Source organism: Dreissena polymorpha, chromosome 5 (genome assembly GCF_020536995.1).
Source record: "Dreissena polymorpha isolate Duluth1 chromosome 5, UMN_Dpol_1.0, whole genome shotgun sequence".
NCBI lineage: Eukaryota > Metazoa > Mollusca > Bivalvia > Myida > Dreissenidae > Dreissena > Dreissena polymorpha.
Window position 1 is genome coordinate 73,881,879 of NC_068359.1, and position 27,292 is coordinate 73,909,170.

A 27,292-nucleotide genomic window follows, 5' to 3' on the forward strand; every position below is an offset into this window, starting at 1 on the left:
CCAGTTTCACTTCCGTTTTTGGATAATTTGTAAACATCGTTAAGCATTTTCAAAAGTGGTCGATGATATCGTAAAATAGCATTGAAAAGGGTACATTATAGGTCAAACTGCACATCAAATGAACGTTGACATAGTCATTTTCATCAAACTTTTCGGCAGAAAGATTGCGCTAGTTTAGCGCGCTTTGTATTCAGTCTAATACAAATAATGGATGACGCCTAACATAAGAAACGGATCACGCGTAGGTTGTTTTGAGGCAAGATGGCTCCCAATAGAAAACGAGATCTATCTTACGGAGTTTCCAGAGAATATCGATGTGTCACGGTTAAATATACCCGATATTTATCTTAAGGAGAAGTAAACCTATATCGATGTGTACGATTGGTTGGATCCTAAAGCGTCGTCAACGCTGTTCGAGACACAAATACTTTGAAGCCCATGCCAACCATGTGCAAATAGATACTTTGCTGCTGTGGTAAGACGTAAAATGGAAGACTGGCATATTGTTATGTTTTCTATTGTTCCAGTTTTACTTACTTCATTTGCAAAAGTCAGGTAAGATTTAGGTTTCTTGTATCCATGTTAAAACAAACTTATAATTTCAATAAATTACATACATAATATAAAATATTTTATTCCGAGAAAGCATTTACAATTAGGCGAACAATATAATGATTTCGCTTGAGTCGTAATAAAAATCAATTTAGCGATACTATGTTAACGAATTATGGGTCCAAACTACTCTTATATTTACATATACTTTTGTGTTTAACTTTAACAATAAAGTTTATATATATATATGACACGATAGGCAAATTTGACCTTACGTTATTCGTCCCGGAAGTGAGCATTTCAAATGGACTGTTGCTTGTTAATGAAACACATTTTGGTTATGATTAAATGTAAAAGTGTATATCTGACACATACACGGAGATGTAATATCAGTATAAAAAGTGTGCACATTTTGTAAAAAAGAGTAAAACATCAATGCGTTAAATGAGTATTTTTGTTTGCCTAAATGTAATCGTTACTTGTAGTAAAAACCTAATCAACAAGATATTAAGAAAACTTAGTGAGTTGCTTACAAGAAGGTCATCATTTATGTTGAATGGCATTAAGATCAGCATTTCGATAGATTTGTCCTTTAAAATAAGTTTTAGACGATTGATGCACGCACCCAAACGGGCGCGGACGGGCGACGTAAAACTTGTGATCTAAAAAACACTACGAGCAATAAGAGAGTAACGTTCTCTTGCTTGTTTGTTCACCGTTGTCTTATTTTCAAGGAGGCAAATAATTCTCCAGTAGGATTTAAGATTTATTTTAATGTCTATAAGTAAATTTAGCGACATTAATGTTCACCAACTTTTGTTTATAAAACAGCCGCTGTAAACGTTGCCCTTCGAAAGCCTGCCTACCAGATACGGATAATTATGACACTAATACCGCGGCGGGCCGTGCCGTTGACGGGAACACGGCATCGGATTTGCTTGCGTTTAGGTCGTGTCATGCACGCAGTCGTACAACTTCTCATGGTGGGTTAATCTCTAGCAAATATTCCTCATCCGAAGTGTCAAGATTTTCACAGGAGTGTATTTTGCTTGCGGTACGTGTGTTCCTTTAATTTTGTAAAGTTATGTTGTTGGATACTCGTTCGTTGTTTTGAAAAGTGTTATAGTCAGTATATTCATGTAGTTGGAAAATTAAAGACCGTTCTTTAGTTGCATGAAAAATGATGGTCTTGCATAGAATGTTTCGTATGAGAATCTTTTTCATGTTTTGGACAAAAATACCGTTGTTGGTTCTTCATGTATACACAACCCTCTACTTCGTGCATATATGCATTGAATCGGACACATCTTTTTTCACGTGAATGTACCATGACTGATAAGATTATCATATTTAGAACAAGTCTAGTATTTGCGCATGTCTATACAAACAGCAAAGCTCATGCATAATAAATGCATTTAAAATGTGCCCATTTATGGGGAGTCTGCGCATTTTAAAAGCATCAATGATCAATGAACAGGAAATATCCACAGTTTGAATATTATTTGTTTTTTGCGCAATGATATTAAGAAAATGATGTCTTGCATACCATGGCTTGAGGATTACGTGACTTAATGGGGTTCACAAATGGATGTTAATGGATGTAAACACACCGGGAAGTGGTGCATTTTGTTCAAATCACCTTTCTGAAACAATTTGTTATCAGAATTTCAACTAGTGACATAAAAGAACAGTTATGCTGGTTTTGGCAATGTGCAAAACACAAGATTTGTTTTAATTAATAATCCTGTGTTCTTGGCAACAATTCGATGTTTACAGCTATTCATATATACGGTAATGCTTGCACGCAACATGAAATGTTGGTACCATTTTTGCGACGGTTTTCAATAATCAATTCTTAAATCTTAGATATCGGCCACAAACTGCCAGAAAACAACTGTCTTTTATGCCACTTTAAGGGACTGTCAGCCACGACGACGACGAAAAGAAAAGTTGTAAAATACCGTATTTTTTTTACAATTATTAATTTATATTGATTAAAATATCATTTATTAAAGTGCTTCTGATCAACGTTGTTATAGAATGCGAGGACATGCATATCTTTTCTTTAAAATGTGTTGCTCTTAAATGAAATGAACTGATAAAATGAAAACAATGAAGTGCGTATTGTTTGGATTGTTATTAGCCCATATGAATACTACACTTTCAGTTATTATTCAGTATTTCATTTTAATCGGTCTGCTAGTTGTGTTTTTAGTATTATTGTTGCTGTATGCCTTAATTAAGATAAGACTGCACTTAGAAGCCATGTTGTTCAATTTATGTCGCGCGGTTGTATTGCATCCGATATAGAAAATACGACCAGAGACCGATGAATAATAATCAATTAGTATGATCTTGAAATAGATATAATTTAGATGGCGACAGGTTTGGGTCCGTTCGTTCCGATTTAGTTTATTGTAACGTAAAATTTGATATGAAAAGATAATGGTGTTAATGGATTTCAATGGTTTTATTGATATGTGCAGCCAATTTGTAAAAGAATAAATATAAACTGTTGTTTTTATAGACGAACGCATATTATCAGTAGTTGCATGACCACAAAAGTAAAGCAGGTTCACATTCGTTTTTATTTACAGACGGTATTAGTAGAACACATCCTGCAGATATAAATGCCATGAGTGCAGTCTGTTTTAATTACGAAATTCTTTATACCTAAACCCCCAATGATTAGTATACTATGTGAAAAAACGAACTATTTAGATGTTGTTTTATACCTACCAACCGTTACATTCCTCAAATACTCCATTGATCTGATCAGATATCTGATTATTCCTGTATGGTAACTATATCAGTTATTGCTTTTTATCATTGAAGTACGAATATTTTATGACTTATACACTCATCTCTAGGAAAAATAACTTAATATTCGCAAACGATGAATCTAGGTTATTGTACTGTTATTTTGCATACACAAATCCATGGGCTATAATATGTACTTCATGTAACTTAGCGGAAATAAAACAGTCTTTTATGCGTTCCGAATAAAAACTGGTTCCTCTCATCACAAGGCCGCTAAATTTCCGTTTTAATACATTTATTTCAGGTTACAGACTTACAGACGTCGAGCTTTACGTCGGGATGTCAGTGCACGGCTGTCAATCGCGTGTAGGATTCAGACAGGGGGAAGTCGGTACTTCATACACGTTTGAGCTAGCTACACCGGTGTATGGACAGTGGGTACGAATCACACGTAACCCGCCTGTCGAGCATCTTACTCTGTGTGAGGTGGAGGTGGAAGGTGTTCCTTATTCTGCAGGAAACGGTATGTTGGACAATGTGTAAATATATAGTATATTTACACAACAATAATTGTCTCAGTTTCGTATTAAAAACAACAGTAGGTGTATGTACTAGCGTTATAACAGTGTCAGTACGTAAATAGTCTAAACCGTTTATGTCAAATTGTATTTGATAATAAATGTATGAACTTATCAGTGCTTAGAAGACAGTAAATAGTAAAACAATCAAATCTTTTAAGTTCATGATGTAGAAACACAGCATATAATTAATGTGCATAAATGATTTACATGCTATTATTTTGCATATCCTTGTTTCTTAGTCGTTCAATGATATGTTCACACTGGTACTGCAATCGACGTATCCAAGAAGGTCCGGTCAAAACTCGACTGCGCATCAAGGTGTTCAAACCAAAAGAACTGCATCAGTGCCCACTTCAGCAAAGCGACCTTGGCATGCAGCCTGTTCGATTCATTGGCATTCAAGCAAGGAGACGTCGACAATGACGTATGTGTTGTCAAAAGAATATTCATAACAGAGAATTCAAGGGCACAGTTGTTTGGAACATAAACAGTAAATCAGGCTGTCATGTTTTACAAAGACACGTTTAGCAAATAAGAATCAGCAATATATTAAAACAAAACAATACGGTAACCCTTTTTATGAACATAATGAATACAAAGTAAGCTGCACTTACAGTAGACAAATCTTAATATATCACGAAATCATTTGAGTCATTTCAAACAGCCGACACAGGACAAATGAAACAGCAAGGGTCGTTTTAGTTTAATTGTATTACACTTGGAAACCGGATCATACAATTATCAAGTGTCAATTCCATCAATCATCAAAAGTGTATATGAACACCTCAATAAAATCGCAGCGAAAGAGGCATCTCAGCAATCGACAAATAAGTGGAGAACTCAGTATTATTGATTCAGATATATAACACATGTATAGGAACGTGGCTAATGTAGCACTTAGTACTAGATATTCTTCCATTCGTGTACAGTTACTTTAGTTAAGACGGCCGTGCACGAATACAATGTATGTTTTCATTTTAACTAATGATGTTGCATCGTACTCCCACCCAGGATTGTTGTTATTGATCATGTTTCTATTGCCGATTTCCCTAAATGGTGACGATGAGGATTACTCAAAAGCTCACTTTCAGTTTGGTTGGAAAACAGCTCCAACATACAAAGAGTTTGGTTCATGTTGTATTCATACAGGAGATGATAATAAATATTAGAGTGTTCTGACTTCTTTTTTATTTGAAATAAACAAAAAGTTATGTGTTGGCATTTGTATCATGTTTTTCGTTTCTAGCGTACGGAACTGTAATCGCTCTTAGAATTCCTAATCAGCTTAAGTAGTTTAAATTAGCACCCTAACTTTCCTGTTTATCCCGTTGTTTGTGAATGCATTTCAATTTATTTTATACGTGTACACGACTGTTAAAACTATAACATATTTAAATTCAGTATGGAAGACAAAACAAGATGATAATTTCTACAGCGCGACGAAGTTACCTTCAAATAATTGCACAAGTAAAATGAATATTCTCCTTGTTTATTATTCGTGACTCCTAGTGCATTCACATGGAATTCCTGTACTGAGCCCCATGGGTATATACATAGTCTTGTAATTAAATGTTTGCAGTTATATTCAAGGCATCTTTGATATTTAGGAAATGGTTAATAAAGATATAGTGACTCCAGTGTCGACGCATCTTAAGGAAAAAAAATGTTTTTACGAACGAATTATTTTATAAATCGTGCCAGGACTGCCAACGTAACCTGATATATTGTCCTTTAAGATCCTTTAATCTTGTTGGAATTATATTTGCAATAGCAACAGCGTGACAAAATAAGTGTGCTTCTTTTAAAATATTTCATTATTTGTTATTTATTATTTGTTTAAGCTCGCTGGAATCTGTTAAAGTGTTCCTATATAAAATAAAAAACATAGTATTACACTTATCTTTACTATGAAAATGGTAACGTTCGCAATCTATCATATGCATTTTGTCATGGCGAAAAAAAAACAGGTCTAAGAAACATATTTTATACCTGTAAAACCAATTATCAAATTATTTGTTTAAGTTTTAAACGGTTATATGCTTTGAACGGGTCTGCACCTTATGTCCTGCAAAAATAGCATTCACTCTATCAAAATTGTTTCGTGTTCATTGAATGACCAATGTACTTACTATTCATAATGTTATTTCAAGACTTCAAAGCACACCCGTAAACAAATATTGAATCTACATAGAATACCTTGTTTTTACGTCTGAATTAAAAGCACAAAACATAACTTTATATGGATATTTGGTCCCAAATACTGTCTGAGGTCTGAACGAAAAATTATCGCTTCAAACGGCGAATTATCACGTTTGGCTTGTCCGAATCACATTTCAACGGTCTTTTTCTCACATGTATCGCTATGTGTTTGTGTTTGTTCATACTGAGTTGCGTGTTAACGATGTTTAGTATACAAATGCAAAAAGGCTTTTCGATTACACTTACTTATATGACGCCGCGTATGCGAAACTTCGAAATGCGACGAGCGTAGCTTCTGGCGAACCTGTGCATGACGCAACTCATATGGATATGCATATCAAACATACTTCACCATGCTTAGAGTCACATTCATGGCATTCGTTAATTGCAAACCACTGCCTCTTAAAGTGATATTATGGGCAACTAACAGTTAATAGGTGCCTATCGCAACCGTTGTTTATTTTTGGTGTTTTCACTTCATATACACTTATATTTGTTAATGCAGCATCAACATACTAAAACAATATCCCGGACAGAGACAAATAATGCATTTGAATATCAACCGTACTTTCGTTTGACAACTGATCACGCATGTACGATGTGAACCTAAATTTAGTTTTGGTGCAGTTTCGTTTATACGACACAAAGACACAGTTTTGTTTTACTGATCATTTCGGCTTACAGGACTGGGTGGGTCACGTAAAATATATAATATAAAATACATTATTATAAACAACTGGTAGCGAGTTGAGTTGCAGATAATTGGTCAGTAACCACATTTTAAGGTACTTTTTTTACCTGTTAATTCTTTTCAGCTCTACTCAACAGTGAAAAAGGCCCATAATATCACTTTAATATAACTGTCCGTAAACAGCATAGAGACATGCTTCTGCATAGGAATACATGTACAATGCCATTTATCCAAATATTCCGCGCAACTTGTTGGAAAGCAGTAGATCATTTAAACTTTAAAAGACAAAGATAAAGAAAAAAATGACTTAAAATGGTTACGATTCAATAAGCAGAGTTTATCCAATTATATGTAGAAATGAGATTTTTAATGAACTTAATTGTACACTCTATTTTGAGTGTGTGTTCTGTTTGTTGAAAGTAAAAGCAATTCAAATTTGTAACAATAAATCATATATTCATTTATCGAACACTAATAAATTTTATTTTTACTAAAATGCCATACAAATTTAACTGTTGTAATCTTGGTCTAAACTAGTTTTCGATACCTTCTATAGCAATTCGAATGCCTATGTACTCGCCATAAGAAAGATCTAGTATCAAATAGGTAGATAATGATTGCAAATAATTGCATAATGTTTAATATTAAGAACGTACATGTGAATGTGTATTATAGATAATTGAAAACTCGTCTTCACAAATGCAGAAAAAACATCACTGGTATGAAATTACAATAACTTTATTTCTTCAGTGTTAATTAGTGAAATAGCCGGTTATGTTATCAGGCATTAAATGAAAATAAATTTAGTTCAATAAGTTAACATGCACTTGTATGGGCTGGTATAAAATGTCTGTTTGTTTTTAAACTTGTATGCATACGCACAGCGTATATCAAAAATTATGTTAAGAGCAGTGAAACGGCATTACAATAATGGATGTAAATAAACAATGTTATCATATTGTTGCCTCTTTGTCGTGTATATTGGTATTGTGAATGTTAAATTCCTACCATGCATGATCAACCTCCGCACAGAGACTTCACTGGAACCAGAATAGCTGAATCAAATCATTGCCTTTATAACCAACCACATGATGATAGCCAAGCCACGTGGAACAATAATATTCCATTGTCATTTAAAAAGACATTTATTTAGGTAATTCATGTTTATTTTGAACCTAGACTTTAAAACTATTTTCAAAATATAAAAGAAAATGATACTTCTTTTCATATAAAATACTTATTACAAAAAATAAAATCCTACCAAATCTGGTAGGATAGTCTTGTGACAATTCTGCGTGTAGATTGCTGCATTATAAAGTATGACAAGAAGGTGTATAGTATCGTGGCTTCGTATTACGGAATACCGTTAGGCCCATCGTGGTTATACATTAAAATACAGAGGGCGACAATGCGATAGTTAGATAGTACGATGGCGACAATGCGATAGCATGATGACGACATTGCAACGATACGATGGCGACAGTGCGATATTACGATGGCGACAATGCGACAATGCGATAGCGCGATAATACGATGACGACAGTGGGACAATACGATGGCGACAGTGTGATAGTACGATGGCGACAATGCGAAAGTGCCATTATACGATGGCTCAGAATGAGAACCTAGGTTCTCAGAATGAGAACCCAGGTTCTCGCTTGAAGATTGCACATGGCTTCAAGAACCCAAGTTTTCAAATGTGAACCAAGGTTTTTATGAGAACCTAGGTTCTCATGAGAAACCTAGTTTCTTGGGATTATGCGTCGAACCGCTTGCCATAAACGAGGATGTATTTGTGAGCATGAAAAAATGGCGAATTACGAGTATAATAAACTTATTATTAAAAAATCTAATTGTTGCTTTAAGTTGTCTTGTTTAGACGTAGTATTAGGTCTTCATACCAAATAGCAAGTGAGCAAGCTGGCTTTTTAAACAAATTGGTTTTCACAGGTTTTATGAAAACTGGGCTTACGGACGATTCGTATTATTTAATATATTTCGGATGAGGATCTTTTTAATCCGCAATTTAGATGGATAAAATAACTAATATTTAACGCTTGTTGATTTTTCCGGAACGGAAATAAACCGTTGTGTTAGGATGATAACGACTTTTAGTACGTGTAACGTTTGTAATAAACAAACCAACGTACTTAAATGTATGTACTCTTATAGTTGTACTTGTCTATCTAACCGAATCGCCTTATTTCTGTCGGTGAGTGTAGTCTTAACCTGACCAACGTTTAGAAGGTGTATGAACCTTAGTGACAGTACAAACCACAATATATTATTCATAACTTGATACGCAGTCGTGTTACACGTGAATAATTAAATACGTTTTCAATATGTTCATTAGCCTTTAAATTATTTCTCATATAAACGTGTCATTGTTGTTATAAACAAGTGGATTTTAAGCTTATATATAGCAGTGTTTACGTTGAAAATTTAAAAGACAGCGTTGAAAATCAAACGACAGCAGTTGCGATAAGATCTAAAAAGAAGGTTATAGTTATAGGACACTTCAGTACTGGGACACAGGTTAGTGCTGTATGATGTTTACTATACACCAAGGTTTACTAATTAGCGGCAATAGGTAACAATACGTTTTGCGAAAACGTCTATACATGTCCATTTCAGTTCATACGAACTTTGCTCCGTTTAAGAACTAGTAAAAGAAATAAGTTTCATAAAATGATATATGCTGATAAATAACAAAGTAATTGTTATTAAGTAATTGTTTACATTTAAAACTTTATGTGACTCACATTCATGTGATATTATTGAATGATTGAACGCTTTGAATTTCAATGGATACTTGCCAAAAGAAAGATACTCTTCTTTAACAATTTCTCTATATAATTGTTTTACATGTTAACATTAATGTTTGATATCGTATCAAAAGACATTTTATACAGTTTGTCCATTTAGATATACTACCTATGTACAACAAAAAAAAATCAAAATGCTATGTACAACAAAAAATCAAAATCAAAATGCTGTACTTAACAGATAAGTTTTCTTTTAAATTGACATTTTGGCATATACCAGCAGGCTTTTCTTATGATATCCATTGATGTTAACGTTGTTTTATTATTAGTTGATAACTTGAAAGAAAAAGTAGAGTAAAATAAAGAAGTTGTAAAATAAACGTCATGGCGGCGAAGAAGCTTGATAAAAACCCGGAATTCGACCACCGAAATTCAATCGCTCTGGTAGACACTGCGGAGGAGCTTGTGGACAGCCTTGACAATCTGTCGGTGTGCTTGAAACACAACGAGGAGAAATACGTGGAGGTAAGTGCAGTGTTGCCCTGATATAGTGTATGTGTGCTTAAAACACATCGAGGAGAAATACGTGGCGGTAAGTGCAGTGTAGCCCAGATATAGTGTATGTGTGCTTAAAACACATCGAGGAGAAATACGTAACGGTAAGTGCAGTGTAGAACTGATACAAGGTATGTGTGCTTGAAACACATCGAGGAGAAATACCTGGCGGTAAGTGCAGTGTAACCCTGATACAGTGTATGTGTGCTTGGAACACATCGAAGAGAAATACGTGGCGGTTAGTGCAGTGAAGCCTTGATACAGTGTATGTGTGCTTGAAACACATTGAGGAGAAACGCGCAGCGGTAAGTGCAGTGTAGCTCTAATACAGCGCATGTGTGCTTGAAACACATCGAGGAGAAATACGTATTGGTAAACACAACAAGGATTAACACTAATCGACAAAATTAGGGTATGCTTGATAACTTGCCGGTGTGCTTGAAGTATATCGAAAACAAATGCATGTCGGAAAGTATCGTATAACCTTGATAACGTGGCGTTGTGCTTGAAACACATCGATGGGAAATTCTTAATTTTAAGTGTAGCGAGCAATAGTTCACGTGTTTGTTTCCTTCAATCACGTCTTGGGGAAATACGTGCCAGTGATGGACTATTTACTCCATAACGTGTCGAAGGGATCACATTTAAACGGTTGTCCAAGAGCGATTTAAGAAGGCAACACTTAAAAACGTTACCACCGACACTAATACAAACATTAAACGTTATTGCTATACTATGTATATGTTTTATTAATATAATTTATAAATGAATATGTTTCACTACAATGTTCGTTGAAATTATCTTAAATTTCACGTTATTATAATCATTCCTTATTCACAGAAATCCCATTTACATTAAATTACCGCGCTATATAACCATAAAGCACTTCAGTTATCATTTGCATATAAATTGATATATCAACCATCGAATACGCCACAGCCAAAAGGGCAATTACACGTGTGTTCTTCGCACAATCAATCACGTATTAATGACGTTAAGTAGGACGGATTGTACTTCGTGTTCACGACATACCACCAAGTGTAAACTGCTCGTGGTTCAAATCATATGATTCTCAAATAGCATAAACTTTGACATAAAGCAGATGATTAATTTAAATTTAACCGTTTAAATAAGACATAAATAAATAAGACCTGTTACTGTTACTGAACTGTTAAATAATGCTACTGTTATTAAGATTATTATCATTTCAAAACAAGTCAATACATCATTATTTGCCTAAGTATTTTTAAAATTATTTTTGAAACAATACAATCCTCTGTTCGTCATAATCGACAGCCCACTTTCGTCGACATGACTGTTTGAAAGGCTCTTTCGTTAGGTTTAAACATCTTGAAATTACATAAGGGTTAATAAACCAGATATACATTCCCGTGTAAATGTGGTCTGTTGCTAGGAAATGAGAGTATTGACATGAAACGTGTTTGTGAAAGCAGTCTTTGTATTGCGTGTCATAAAATATCGAAGTGTCTCATTTTACTTTAATTATTGTACGGGTTTTCTTTTCAATTACGTCGACTGGAACGTGTGTCAGATGAAGTCAACTAGCGTTTCCTACAATGTATATTTGTTTGATAACACACACATAAAAGCACATGTTTTCAAAATAAAAGACCCTGTTTTTTTTCAAGAATGGAATTGACACGTTCCATAACCCTAACATAACCATAACCCAAGGTTATCTCCCCTATACCATGCCTCGCTCGTTGTAATTGTCCTCTTCCCCATCAGTTTAGTTTCGCGCACAGTACTCAGTAGGGTAAAAGGCAAACTTAATACATAGTCTATTTAGAAATGGTTTTTATATGAGCATTCATGGAACTATTTTTTAATGAAACTATATTTTTGTGACTTTTGTTTTTAAGTTGAAACTTGAAGCATCACATCATTCCTTTCCATCATGTTATAATATATCCACCCTTTCAGAAACATAAATTCTTTTAAATTCATACCTAAATTCTTCTTCTGATTGAAGTGCAATTTTTCTCTTCCAATTGTCAGTGGGGGTATAACACAGTATTAATGTCAAGACAACAATTGGCAAACACAAAATAAAACATGACGAAAGTAACCAAGAGAAACAACAAACAAATTTGCATCGTACACTGGTTTGAATTAGTTCATGTAGTTCCAACCGCACACGCCGAGAGATAATGTGCACAATTGACAGAATTAGAAGCATTAAAACTGACCAAACTGATTAAAACTGGAGTAATCACATCGGGTTGGTCCATGCAAAAGGGGCCAACCCGATAAACCATGGATGCATCAAAGTCGATGTAAGAGGAACTCTTTATTTGCACTGCTAATGCCTATGATACTTTGATGGTCGATCGAGGCAGTTATTTGAAGAATATGCAAACTCATATTGAATTTGAAGACACACATAATTCACCTAGCTCAATCGTTGTATAATTTATTTGGATTTAAAAATATGACCAGGCTTGCGGATCCGTGTATTACTCGTGCCGAGTCTTACATATTACAACAACACGATAGGGCCATACTCTGTTTCATGTGTTAATAATACCTTTGCGACCACACTTTTAAATAAATAATTAAATATAATCGCTAGGAATCTGCATTTTGGGCGAAATTTATATGTTGCATGACGTCTGACGTGTAAGAAGTATTGCTAGTATGTTAGTAGTATTACTATTAATGTTGTTCAGTATTAGCTGTTTTTCTTGCTTTGTTTGTCTTAAAAATTTTACATCGTGTAAACTAAATGTTGAGTTTTGTTTTTCTAATCTAACTAATATCTACCCAAAAATGAACACTTAATCGTCAATTCCGAGAAATATTTCGTTCCTTCAAAAATTTCCTGACATCAGCACCTTCTAACATGATATAATTCTCTGACACTTTTGTTTAAGGTCGATAATTCAATGTGAAATAATAAAATACGCTTACGACGTTTCTGGACAAGTTATATATAATTGAAAAAAGATATGCAAACGTTAAAATTCTAATTGAACATATTAATTAAGTTAAAACTAATGTGTAATTGAACGATATTTCGTAATGATGACCTGATTTCACTTCAAACTTTTATCGTACACCGGTTAGACAAAAAATAATCGAAGTGACTGTCTTACGCTTATGATAATGTTATAAATATATAATCGCAAAGATATGATAAATTTGTCATTTACATAAATTATGTCGATACAAGACTCTTCTCTTTCGATATTAATGCTATGGCTTCCCGTGGTGATCCTTAACTGTAAATTGAATCCGCCTCAAGATCCATCACGTCATGCTACTAGTTAGCGCCTAGAAGTTATCCGCCCATCAAATAGCAAACTAACATATATAGAATGCAACATTTTCAATTTCTTTGTGTAGTTATTTAATACCCGTTTTATGTATCTTAATTTACAATGTACCAAGTTTGGGTTGCGAAACGTTTGTTAAATGATCTATGATGCACCATCTCGCCTCCATTTTTCGTCATTGTGTCGTAATTGTTTCACATAATGAGCTATTGTGACTTATAAAGTACTCGTTTTATCCGGATGTAACCATAATCGCTCTGAGTATGCATGACCACAATATTTCAGAAAATTAAGAACATTCACGTTCTATCATGGCGGTAAATTACACTCGAAGTAGGCAATAATACACGGTTTGTCAAAAATGTGACACCCCTTACATAAATCATATTTTGCAATTGCTCGGTGCATTGTGGTCAAATGTTTCCATTGAGATACATGCGTCATGCAATATTCCTCCATTTCACCTCACTATTTGTGCTTACTCAAGTACCAATTACATAGAAAGCGTGATGAATAACTGAATTGAACCTTTAAGTATGGTTATTGTCGTAACTGTGTTACTGTTGTCCTGTTTATCAGTTTACGTATCGTTGTTACTTTGCAAATGTTGTACATCATTATTTTAGTTAATATCGTAGCTACTTGAAAACTGTTGAACAACATATAAGCATTAGTATCGTCGCTAATGTGTTATTGTTGTACAACATATTCGTATCGCCGCTTCTTTGTATTTTTTTGTACAAAATATAAGTAATTGTATCGCCGTTTCTTTGTTACTGGTGTACAACATATTAGTATTAGTATTGTCGTTACTTTGTAACTTGTGTACAACATATCATATTAAATTTCGTCGTTACTTTGTAACTTGTGTACAACATATTTGTATTAGTGTTGTCGTTACTTTGTAACTTGTGTACAACATATTAGTATTAGTGTCGTCTTTACTTTGTAACTGGTGTACAACATATCAATATTAGTTTCGGACTTATTTTGTAACGTACAGCAGATCAGTATTGGTGTCGTCGTTACTTTGTAACTTGTGTACAATATATGAGTATTAGTGTCGTCGTTACTTTGTTACTTGTGTACAATGTATGATTATTAGTGTCGTCGTTACTTTGTTACTTGTGTACAATATATGAGTATTAGTGTCGTCGTTACTTTGTATCTTGTGTACAACATATGAGTAGTAGTGTCGTCGTTACTTTGTTACTTGTGTACAATATATGAATAGTAATGTCGTCGTTACTTTGTTACTTGTGTACAATATATGAGTATTAGTGACGTCGTTACTTTGTTACTTGTGTACAATATATGATTATTAGTGTCGTCGTTACTTTGTTACTTGTGTACAATATATGAGTAGTAGTGTCGTCGTTACTTTGTTACATGTGTACAATATATGAGTTATAGTGTCGTCGTTACTTTGAAACTTGTGTACAACATATGAGTATTAGTGTCGTCGTTACTTTGTAACATGTGAACAACATATTTATATTAGTTTCGTCGTTACTTTGTAACTTGTGCACAACATATCAGTATTAGTTTCGTCGTTACTTTGTAACTTGTGCACAACATATCAGTATTAGTTTCGTCGTTACTTTGTAACTTGTGTACAACATTTGGGTATCAGTAATTAACTTTGTAAATGTAAAACAACATATGAGTATTGGTATCGTCGTTACTTTGTTACTGTTGAACATGACTGTATTCGTATTGTCGTTACTTTTTCACTTTTGAACAACGTATAATTGTTTATATCATATTGTCATACTTTGGTTATGCTGTACAAAATATTAGTATAACTATCGTCGTTAATTTGCTACTGTTGTACAGCATAATTACATCGTCGTTCCTTCGTTACAACATATAAGCATCGGATAACTTTGTTGCAGTTGTACAACATATCACTGTTTGAATCGTTGTCCGTTTGTAACTGCTGTATAGCATATAAGTACCGTGTGTTCCTATTGTAAAACATATCGGAATTGCGTACGTGTATGATGCCTAAATATTAAACTGAGCATTAAATGTATTTTTATAGTTTCTGCACAATTGTGTCGTGAAATCTAGCACGGTTGTGCTCGTTTTTACATGTCGTTAAATGTTCTAAAATAACATTTTTTGTAATCTATCAAATCATCAACATATATATCGAAAGGCTCCGGAAGTTGTATTATTATTTTTTATTGATAGTTTAGAAAGGCTTTCTCTAATTGCAGATATTAGATAAAAAGATAACATTTTAAAATTTAAAAGTTCTTTAAACATGTTTTATGTTAACATCATTTTCTTAATTAAAAAGGAAATTACATCAAAATAAAAATTGAAACAATCAACAATCTTTATTACAAATATCTACAACGTATTTGCACAAGTTTGTGCTTTCAATTTGAATGGTACATATGAAAAAGTCAATAATAATTAATAATACCTTTTCACTTTATACATTTTATTTCGTAAGTTTTTTTTAGAATTGAGTCCCATTAACATATATGTCGTTTTGTCGCTAAGTACGTAAATGGCCCGTGCGAGTTCTAATTAACACATCATTAACAGATTTTACGAACATAACTTATTAGGCAAACGTAAGCAAAATTATATTTTCAACATGATGTACACAAAATATCAAAATGTTAAAACACGATATATTGGACACAACATGAAAAGATGCAGCACTAATGGTGTAATGTTAACATCAGTGCAGCAGGTCATAAGAATACAACCAGTGTCCGCAAAAAAAACACATCATAACAATAGGCACACGTCTGTGTCATGTCTGGATTGTACTTTATCTATATCTAGATACATGTGCGCAGCAACACAAATGTAGATATTTTTTTTGTTTTTAGCAGCGCATTACAACTCACTCATCCAGCTTTTTTCAAAGTCGCAAGGGATATCCGCCGCGTCAATTGTTGGAAAGTCATATGGAACATCGTCCCATTTCTTGTAAGACTGAAGTCGGCTCGAGCCAGTGCTTTCAAACACAACGGCGACACATGATAAAAAAATCAAAGCCAATCCTTTCGTTTCGGATACCGTTCCCCATTGTACAGGGCACCTTTTGCAATGAGCAGACTTCACCAATTTTATTCCATCAAAACTCGTGACTTTTTTACGTTCACTCAATTCGACGTGTTTTGTGACCTCGAAATTTATTGGAAAACGCCCTGTGCCAAGGATTCGAATTTCAGAACTCATACAGATATGAGTCTTGCACCTCTGACACTTGATAATGTAATCTACTCCTTTTGACTTCCTGTTGATTTTCATTTCTCTGAGTTCCAACTTCGAAATATTTGCATTCCTCAGTTTCTTCTGTTGTGCGGAAATTCGAATCGACAACTCTTTTTTGTCCATAGCTTTAAATTGTATGACTGCCTGGTTCATCAGTAAAACTTTGAATGCGTTCATGCGATCGTGGTCGAACAGTTTATGTGTACCGACAAGTACGAGTGTCGAATTTGGCTTTCGTGCACGCCCTTAAACAGTTACAATAAATATAAATGCGCAATATACTGTACCTACACAGATAATTAAATATATATGTAAGCGTGCGTTTACATTTAAACAAGTGGTCCATTTAATTCAGTATAAAAATAATAAAACTCCAGAAATATCGTCAGGAGTATAATTCGTTTTACCATCAGCTATTCTTATACGTTAAACAAGTACATAAAAAAGCATATGTAATACAGGATAATACAAACAGAATATCGCTAATATACAAATGACTTAAGTTGTGGCCACTGCTACATTACGTTTGTCATTTATAAGTTTGGAATTAGATATTATATGTTTTCACTAAACACAGAACGGCGCTTATATAACCTGGAATTTGAATCTTTGTAGTTTCGTTGCCCAAGACATTGTAATTTATTACAATGTTGCAACCTGGAGTATGAAGTCCTTCGTTCCCCACAGATGTGCATACGAGGACTTTGTAATAACCTTTGTTGAACTGATCAAGAATGGTCTTTTGCATTGTTTGGTCCATTCCTAAGGCGACACAGATTTCACAGCTATAAAAGTGTCTTAGTAACCAACGATTGATATGACATACGTTTACACATCAACTAATTTTAAGTATATGCAAGCGCATGTCACACACATTATTAAAATTATTTAAACAAGTTATACGTTTTTATCGATTCATTTACTAAAATGTAAAGATGTGTGTTATTGTATATTGCTTTTTGTTTGGACATGAAGTGTAAATATATAGGATGTAATTGCGATTAATAAGCTTCAGAAAAATACCTTCTTCTCCGCCCAGATCCGCTTGTCCATAAAGCTCTTTCGCCCGAATTCCATACGACTTAAAGTCTTTGTTGATAAATCTTGCCAGTGCACGAGACGTGACACGTGCCTTCACCATAATCATTGCTCTGGATCCGACCTCGTCCTTACTCATCATTTCTTTTAAGTTGTCACAGACTGTTCTCACGTTTGGGTTAGTCCCGGCTGTTTTGCTCACATTTAACAGGTTAGCTTGTACTCCTGCATATCAAATAGGGGATCGACGTTGTTATAAAAAATACATTAGAATTGCTTTAATCTCAATGAACTTTGTTTAGTAAAAAGTCAAAGAGGACAAATGCTTGCATACTTTTGAACTGCCTGAGCAGTTTACTTTCTAGTTCCGTAAGCTTCTCACTGGCTTCGGTGTCGCGTTTGTTCCTTTGGGCAAGAAATCTCGCAATGTCCTCCGTTTCTAGTAGCGTGTTTATTTCCAAGGCAGCAGCATAAATCTGTATATTTGCGAAACCAAATACAGGTCAGTAAGTAAATGCCAGTTTGCAAAATAATATATACTTGTTCACGGTTTGTTTTGAGTAAGGATTAATTCGAAATACAATGGAAAAACTAAGGTACTGATGCGTCTATATACATATTCGTTAAGCATGAAAATATATCCAAAATATCGTGTTATACAATACAATACAAGACCATTCTTTGGAATGTCATTTACATCTCGATAATTTGCCTGTAGTCTTTTCAAAGTTTTTCCTTACAATGTTTGTATAGTAATATGTCTGATTGACGGATTGTTCCAAATGGTAAGGAGCATTTAGTTAATTCAGATTCTCTAAGTATTTAATAATTATATATAATATTCATTCGCGATAAATTCCTTCTTTAAAACATTGTTGCAGTTTCTTTGCTGCATTAACAACCTGTTTTATAAATCTTACTTTGTATCCAACTAAAAGCCGCCAAATAGTGCGGTATAATCAATGACGACATGTTTCTATGGCATCGGTTGATGTTTTTCGTTAGTCTTAGCCTCCCCCTCCCTCCTAAATAATCTAACATAAATAATGTTATTTGTGAATTCAAATTTGATTTCCGTTTTGTTTTAATTAGCCCGATATTGCGATAAATCAGGTTAACAGCTTAACCTTGCACCAGTAAAGCAAACACGAACCGTTATGTAGCTAGCACATGCGCGAATGTCTCTGCGGGTTCTATCGTGTTTCACGTTCTGCATTGCTATGCGGTCCACATCCATCGCCCATTTGTAATATGCCGGGGACTCCCTTTCTTGAATAGTACTGCTGTCGTACATTACGGAAACCATTTCAGGGTTTGTTAGAGCTGTCTCTGAAGAAAATACAAGAATACAAACTAAACATGCATAGTCTAAAAAAGCATACACACGTTTCCTGATATATATCGCCTTAAAAAGATTATTCAAAGTCAGTTTTCAAATAGGTTACATTTTTTAATGTTATATACCAAATAATTTTACGCTTAAATAATAAAAAAGTATATGATATAAAATAAGATCAATGGTTATGCAACATTGCGACAAAGTTGACAAATTTAACACATGCATGTTTTGTCAAACTGTCCATTAATAATTTCATGCTTACAAATTCAACACACTTCTTTGTATTTCAATACAAATTTCACTCGTAGAATACCTTGAAGAAGTTTCTCCACTTCAAACAACTGCTCCAGAAGTATTTTTCCACAGGGATCAGATGTCCGAATTACCAGTGGTATTTTTTCTTTAAAGACGCATTTTTAAATTTTTAAATATTTCAAAATAAGTTAAAAGCATCATGTAAACAAATTAACTCTATAAAATAACCATGAGCATAGTAAAAATAACACTGTGTTAATAGCGTTTTTAATGAATTGCCTATTTTAAGAACATCCTTTAATTCGGACCTCGCCGATTTTTACGTTTTTATATCAACTTCTCTTCTGTGTATTTACCTTCGTTGGGTACATATGTCCTTTTCTTTAGACTCTCTATACATCGTTCGACTGAAGATATGATTTTAACGTCCAGCATTGCGCATAGGTTTATGATGCTATCGAGAGCACCGTCAACCGTCTCTACTTTCCCAACCGGCAACGAAGCTGTTAGGCCTACAATCTGCGCATCCCATAAATGATAAAAATTATTCGTGTGATATGAATAGCCATGAAAAGGGATCATTTATACAAGTTGACTTACAAAACCATTTCACAATTTTAGTGAATAAAATATATGACGTTGTATTCAACAATATTATTGAATGATGGTAAATAAATATCGCTTACGCTACGGTAACATTCAATCAGTTATCTTATTAAATGGGACAATAATTCTTCTCGCCTGTGGAAGCCGTGCATTCTGTACAGTCCTGTTGGCCTTCTCCAGAAGATAAATGTGCAACAGACTGGTATATGGACCATACCCCTTAGAATGGTGACACTCGTCAAATACTAACAATGAAAACTCGGAAATGCGTTTAATGCTCCCATTTTTCAGGTTGTTCACTAGAATCTGCGGAGTGAAACAAAACACGTCCACCATTTCCATGAACGCCCCAAGTGCTAAGGATTCCTCGCTGTCGGCATTCGCAAGCTTCACCTTTAAAGGCATGATATTTGATTATTATCATTTAAACGTCCATCTATTGTTATGAAATAACTGTTAATTTAAACACTTAATATATCAAGATGTTTTATAGAATATATGTGCTTATATAAATGGGCATAAGTGTAGACCAAATAGAGATATATAAAACATGACACAGTATCATATATAATTACGAATCTTAACAGTCGGTAGACGAATGTTTATTTAACCTACATTGAAATCTGGGAGATGCTTTATTATTCTCTCCGCTTGTTGCTTGATCAGAAGGACTGTTTTGGCCATAAAAGCAATCTTCTTACGTCCTGAACATGGAAAAGTTGTCAAATCTCATATTATTAAATATGCGGATGTACTTGTATATCCCGCGAACTTTAAATTCACACTAATCAAATTATGAATATGTCAAAATACAGTTATGACTAATAATCAATTTAAAAAACTTTTTTTTATTCGTTGTAAACTTAACAAAATCGATTATGGATAAAAAAGGATGTATCATAGATTAAGCTTATATGGTTCATGAACATCTTGTCGAAGTTGGCGATATACCTCCAGGGTGATTAACAAGATGATCCTTCATTATTTTCAAGGCCACATAAGTCTTCCCTGTATTTGTTGGCGACCAGATAATCGTATTGTGACCTTGTAGAGCCTTTTCCGCAAGCTCCAGTTGGAAATCCTCCAAACTATCTTCGAAATTTTCAATATCATCTTCTGCCAAAATCAATCAATTATAATTAAACTCGGTACTTAAAAAAAACTTCATTAATATTGTATTACATTTAGGCTGAATTCAAGACAAACAGAGTGTTTGCGTCGCACGGAATAATATATTCATTTAATTGCAATGTTAACTTATGTTAATAATATATATGTGTACAAATGTGTGCACAAAATTTAACCAAACGTGGAGCAGTAAGTATTTCTTCTCAACTTTTTGTTTCAACCCAATTCCAACCTGTATCTTCCATAGTTTCGATGTCGTCATACAATGAAGATTCATCGTCAGAGCAGAATTCATCAGTGTCTTCTGACGGATCAAACTGAGACGATGAACTGTCTGCAGCCCAGAAATAACAAAGGTTGTATACGTTAATTTAATTGATCTCAACTGTGACAAAACCACAATATCTTGTTGTGTGTTACTGCAAATGCATTGTCTTTAAGATCTTGGGAACGCATTAATCGTCGCACAAAAGTGCATTCATAGTAATTTATATTGAACGTGTTTTCTTTCAATACAAATAATAATTAGGTATAACTCATATATTTAGCATTTAATGCATTATCGTTACAACATTTCACTTATTTTAATAGAACAATTTAAATATGCACATGCCTTTGTTGTTCGTAATGATTTGTCAAATATTTACCATAGCTGACATCTTTTTCAGGATTTCGATTCATACGCATGTCATTTCGGTTTCCGGTAATTCGTTTAGCGTGATCCACTTGCAAATGCAGAGGACCGTCGTAAGTGCTAGCCTCATCAGAAATATGTGAACAGCTTTCTGATGATATGGACATGGACGTCAATGAAGGCCTCCTGGACCAACCATTAGTTCTGTCCAAGTCCTGCCACACCTTGTGGGCTAGAGCAAAATGCATTCGATCCCTGTTATGAAAAGTCGACTCAGAAATGGTCTCCGGCTCAAGGGACATCATTTGAGTTCGGCGATCATACAACCAGCCTTCAGGGGATCTATGTTGAGTATTTAAATTTGCATTCCAGATGGATGGATTGGACTTCAGTTTCGTTTCCTGACTGGGATAGTGAACTTCTGCAACCACAATGTGTAATTCATTAACAGGATGTTATAAGTTTTGTATTCACATAAAATTGAATTTTCCATCAAGATGTATTTAATTATATTGCTTAAGGAAAATTGTGTCTGTCATTGCACCAGTTATCAAGAAGATATGAACAAACCAGTACGTTTATAAATAATTATGACATTTGGTTAACATTTCATCTACAGATCCAATGATTAAGGGAATCAGGTAGTATTAAGAGTAAACAAAGTGTCGAATATAGTTTGGTTCACATTTTGTGCCGACCTAAATATATTGCTACCTTCTAAAACATGTTCAGTCTCATCATTACATCTATATGGCTTCTTTGGTATCCAATTATGCCCTGCAGAGGATCAAACATTAATCAAACAATAGGATACGTAACCCTGCACTGAATACATTTAATATACAATTTTAATAATGTCTCTATGATATACGATTGACATGACATAGTAATGTTGGTAAGTTTAACAGTTTACTGATTGTTTAAGAATCCTCTATAATGTACCTGGCTTTGGGATATAGGCAGTGGGTGATTTCAAAAATTGCGGTTCCATAATGTCCAGAATGTCTTCATATCCTTGTATTTTAAGAACGCAGAGAAACTCGTAGTACCATTTCGCAGGACGTAAACGACTCTGTATTCGTCTGTACATACATACAACCGCATAGCTTCTACCATAATTCGCTTGCATACTACGGACCGCTTCTGCGTCGTCTTTATCTATTACATCTCGTGAAATTAAGTCAGGCAACAAATCGAGAGGTTCAACTCGTCTCTCCAGTTCAGGAGCAAATATCTGGATCATTTTACGACCATGTTCGCGTTCTTCTGGCGTTCCGTGGGCGCCTTCCTCTATGAGTTCTTTTAAATACACTAATCCTAAAAATATGGGAAACATTACCAAAATTCAACATTTTGCGACGAATATTAAATAAAAAACATACATGTAACAATTGTTGTGTTGTTTGAGTTGTTTTGCGCATGCTGCTGGTGGTGCTGCTGCTGGTGGTGGTGCTGCTGATGATGATAGTTTATTAAATGACGCTGATGACGATTATCAGTTGACTATCATGTTGTTGTTGTTGCTGTTGTTGTTGCTGCTGCTGTTGTTGTTGAATATGTTGATGATGATGATGATGATGATGATGATGATGATGATGATGATAACGATGACGACGACGATGCTAATGATCAACCTTTTCTTTCAACAAACATACCTTCCTCGTCGAGTGCTTTAAGAAAGGAAGACCACTTGTTAGGTGCTTTGCTCTTGTAGACGGCTTTTATCAATTTGTCAGCAGCAACTAAAGCAATATTTTTTGTGAAGACGTCATGAAGTTTCATTGATGCATCTGCAACAAGCAATCATATTAGTCTGACTTGCACAAAGTTATGTGTTAACAATAATTAATACAAGTGTTAATGGTATTATCTTCATAGTAAAGGCATCTTTATGCATTAAACGGAATGTAAATAATGTAAAAGTTCAATGAATATCAACAACGTCAAGTCCTCAAAGTACATTTTTCGAGCTGGGTTTTGTTCATAATCTATGTTTTTAATGCCAAACGATTTTCTAATAAAGATCAGTAAGATTTAAACTTACGATACGTTCTACAAATACTTTCATAAATAACGTACAGAAAATGTTAATTTGTTGAATACCCCAAGTCTATAGTTTTCCTCTACCAAGATTTAGAACTAGAGCACCAGTTATTTCGTCTAGTTTATAAGACCCAGAGTTACATGTACCATAACTAAAAAGCGGCAAGCCGGGGGGTGGCTATAGATGCATGTGCCGCCATTATAATATTCCAAGCAATTGTGTCATATATTTGGTATACAAAATGTAACTTTAAGCAATTTATAATTTTATACAACTCAAACATCAATACAAAAAATATCAAGTAAGAAAACGTCTTTATTATAATTATATCCAATGTTTACATATGTTATAAAACGGTTTACCTCCAGGGTGACGAATGAGGTCCCCCTGCATTATTTTCATCACGGCGGATTGTACTGTGTAAACAAATGCGAATATTCAATGAAGTAGATTAATTATTGCGTTTAGTTCTTAGGTCAAACCAGATAGTTACCGTGACTTATGACATCGAGAGCGGCCAGTTGGGAGACGAGGGTTGGTTTCTGTATGCACCTCGTGATATCTTTTCTCCAAAACAGGACTTGCTCTTCCAGATAATCCTCTGTTAATTCGTTGGTCGCCATTTTAATAGCTCCCTAAGCAGGCGAACTCAGGCCAAATAACCTCAGCTAGTAAGGCACATCAGGGAAACAGTATGTCAGCTTGATTATACACACCGTCATGAAAACACCCAAATGGTAGGCTCGATCTAGGTAAAAACAGGCGTTTGTCATTTTTATGGTAAGTAAAACAATTAATACACTGCATTATTTTATTGTTCAACAACTTAAACCATTTTCGTTTATGCAAACGTGATAATACACTATCAATTAGCTTTACTAATGTTCAAATTTACGTGTAACATTGTCCACAGGATCAACTCGTGTCCGCAAAAGCTTTTGCCTACAGGTGTAAGCTGGTTTAAGCTACCTTGCTTCCATATCATACACAATATATAGCTATTTACTGTTAAAACGTAATTAATAAGCTTTATAAATGTCATCTTTCTTAAGTTTGCGACGGCAAATGCAGATGCATTCTTATTATACGATAACTTTAACCTTGTCCTACCTATTTAAATATCGCCCATCATTCTAAATTATCCGTGAGAAATGACGAAGAAAAAAGTGCACTTATTGAAAGCATTTTCGTTCGTCTATGCGATACAGATAACGAACGGCATATTATCAACCTCACACTGTAATGACACAGTGTTGTACTCGTATACCGAGTAATACAGGTTTTATTCGGCAATGTTACACTGTTTTGCCTTTTTACATTGCCGGTGTACAGCTTGTTTAATTTTTTATTCATATTTCTGAAATTAATATCAGACCTATTACTACATAATTTTAATTTTGCGTATATCACATCAATACAAAAGAACAACTAATTCTCATTTGCATACACTCTTAGTCTAAAAGGTACTCCCCAGGAGGCAAGCATACCGGCATGTACACACGGTTATTACAAAATACAAAATTGGTGTAGCAGTAAACGAGGATTTTTATAATTCACTAAAAGGAACATTGAACAAAAAAGTAAATTTCGAACATCGATTTTGTTAGTGGCTTTTTATTGTTACCGATAAGCTACCGAGTGGAAGCGTTATGGCCGATAACGTGTGTATATAATATCTATATAGGTATCTTCAACGATCCGTCTCAATCATGAATGGTAATTATCTTTAAAAGTCGATAAGATTATAAACGGGTATACACGAGGGCCTTGTAAAATGTATCGTGTAATAAAGCCTATCAGTTGAACCACAACACACTTTGCAATGTTCTATCGATAGGGACGAACCAACTAGGTTGTTAAAATACTCGTCATTAATATTTTAAAATCACTCATGTTGTCAAACACATTCGCAAAAAAGCTTATCACTTCTATTGAGTATGCTATTTTTATGTAATCAAATGGTTATCAAAATCAAACATTTTTCTGCAGAATAGTGATGAATTCATTTTCTTAAAATGAAATAAATATGAGGATAATTAACTTTTTTTTATCGTGACAATCAAACAACAACAAAATAATGTGAAAAGGTGTTTTTTATGTTTGAAAAAGCAATACAACATGATCAGCTATTAACACTTCCGGGTAAGTTTTGCAATATATGAAGGGCAGTGCTCCAACTATATTTGAAAAGGGTAGGGGGAGGGGCTGTTTAGAGCACTTTTCAGGCGCAGTATTTTGACAAAAGGGCACTTTCGAGGGCGCTGGCGTGTCTGGAATGCTTCCTGTTGCATAATAATTTTTATGTTATTAATAATTGTTAGAGTATAATATTCCCATTATAATGAAATCATGCAAATAAAATGTCTACAATGAGGGACAAATTAATTACAATGTAATAAGAGATTTATAAATAATCATAGGTAAAACAATAATTATTTTTATAAAAAAAGGCAGGGCGGGGCCTCGGAAGGGCAGGACGGGGCTTCGGAAGGGAAGGTTGGGGCGCCCTTCCATTTAGACCTAGCTGGTCTGTTCATGGAATGTATCGTGCACTTTGTATATACACTGGCCATCGAGGACTATGTTAATAGATATGAAACTGAACTTTACTTCTGAACAGAAAGAATTAGTATGCCATGGCGTTGCACGCATCGTCTTTAAACGTATATATGATCAAAAATGTGTTTATTGTTTCTTGTTAACATGTAAATGCAGTTGACTGTTATCACTGTAAGAAAAGTCGAAGAAATGAATTTTAAACAAAATTGTCCGAATAAGGTTAATTTTCCTATATACACGTCACACCGAAAATAACTGAACAGTAAACTCACCTTTACACGAGAAGCCTCCAAACAAACGTGATTTAAATTTATTGTTTTAACCATTCAAATATTCCAAACCGTTTGTTCCAACTTTTAATGATAGTTAAAACGTGAAAATTCCGACGGAAAACCCCATTAAGTCAACCGGCTATTAACGCATCTCGCCATTCACTTTTGTTTTCTATAATATACATTCACTTTCATTTTCTATAATATTGATATGCAGATATCACAATTCCATTTTTCCTGAAAGGAAAATCGCGTGAATGGCAAATAATTTAATTTATTAAATACACTAAACTTATTAATTTCATCCTCATTGGTGGTTATTTAAATGAGTAATTTCCAGCTTGGTAATTATAGAACTTATCGGAATCCCGTGTAACACAGAACGCTTATTTCAACTTCCAGTAATCTTATTGGATGATCAGTGAATCGCCACTTGTTTGCAATGTGTTTTATAAAGTATTGATTGAAATTTAAAATTTCAGAAGGCAGTTTGGCCTGAATACCATACTGCTTCGTGGGGCGTAGCTTCATACATGTCGTGTAGGCCGCGGTCTACACTTTTGTCATAGGAAGTTAAAAATAAAAATAGTGTCAACTTGTCACAAAATACAAAGGACCTTTTCAACGATTTTGGCATGTATTGAACTGTGTCATTAAATGCTTTATATTGATGAATGTATACATTGGATCTAAAAAGCTCCAGTAAAAACACAAAAATAAAATTCAAATACAACTAAAGAGCGCTCGAACCACTGACTCCTGGATTAAAAGTCTAACC

At 34.3% G+C, this 27,292-nt stretch overlaps 1 protein-coding gene and 1 long non-coding RNA gene across 4 annotated transcripts; one reads left to right on the top strand and one right to left on the bottom strand.

The window, feature by feature from the left end:
• Positions 1-9,027: 9,027 nt before the first annotated feature.
• Positions 9,028-20,278, top strand: LOC127830948 (uncharacterized). 2 transcript variants are annotated; one of them, XR_008026336.1, is made up of 3 exons: positions 9,028-9,373; positions 9,878-10,073; positions 20,169-20,278. It is a non-coding gene; the product is annotated as an uncharacterized LOC127830948 (long non-coding RNA). The 2 variants fall into 2 exon arrangements; XR_008026337.1 differs by having other exon boundaries at positions 9,028-9,318.
• Positions 15,730-26,855, bottom strand: LOC127830947 (antiviral innate immune response receptor RIG-I-like). 2 transcript variants are annotated; one of them, XM_052355889.1, is made up of 17 exons: positions 26,515-26,855; positions 24,177-24,431; positions 23,295-23,429; positions 22,582-22,956; positions 22,354-22,416; positions 21,653-22,060; positions 21,238-21,339; positions 20,829-20,993; positions 20,493-20,581; positions 20,013-20,270; positions 19,628-19,790; positions 19,330-19,416; positions 18,831-19,006; positions 18,012-18,153; positions 17,663-17,902; positions 17,234-17,401; positions 15,730-16,884 (listed from the first exon to the last, which is right to left on the bottom strand). In XM_052355889.1, exons 2-17 carry the CDS (start codon positions 24,304-24,306, stop codon positions 16,259-16,261), a joined length of 3,327 nt encoding a protein of 1,108 aa, XP_052211849.1. In that variant the 5' UTR covers positions 24,307-24,431; positions 26,515-26,855; the 3' UTR covers positions 15,730-16,258. The 2 variants fall into 2 exon arrangements, with proteins under 2 accessions (XP_052211849.1, XP_052211850.1); XM_052355890.1 differs by lacking the exon at positions 26,515-26,855 and adding an exon at positions 24,794-24,915.
• Between the last annotated feature and the right edge of the window lie 437 nt (positions 26,856-27,292).

Bases quoted from the DNA above. Each gene is read 5' to 3' on its own strand.
- LOC127830947 (XM_052355889.1), bottom strand. From the start codon at position 24,306: ATGGCGACCAACGAATTAACAGAGGATTATCTGGAAGAGCAAGTCCTG. The intron at 22,417-22,581 runs GTACATTATAGA...GATCCTCTGCAG, and splicing joins TGCCTATATCCCAAAGCCAG to GGCATAATTGGATACCAAAG. The intron at 19,007-19,329 runs GTATTCTACGAG...TATTTTCTTCAG, and splicing joins AGTGGAGAAACTTCTTCAAG to AGACAGCTCTAACAAACCCT.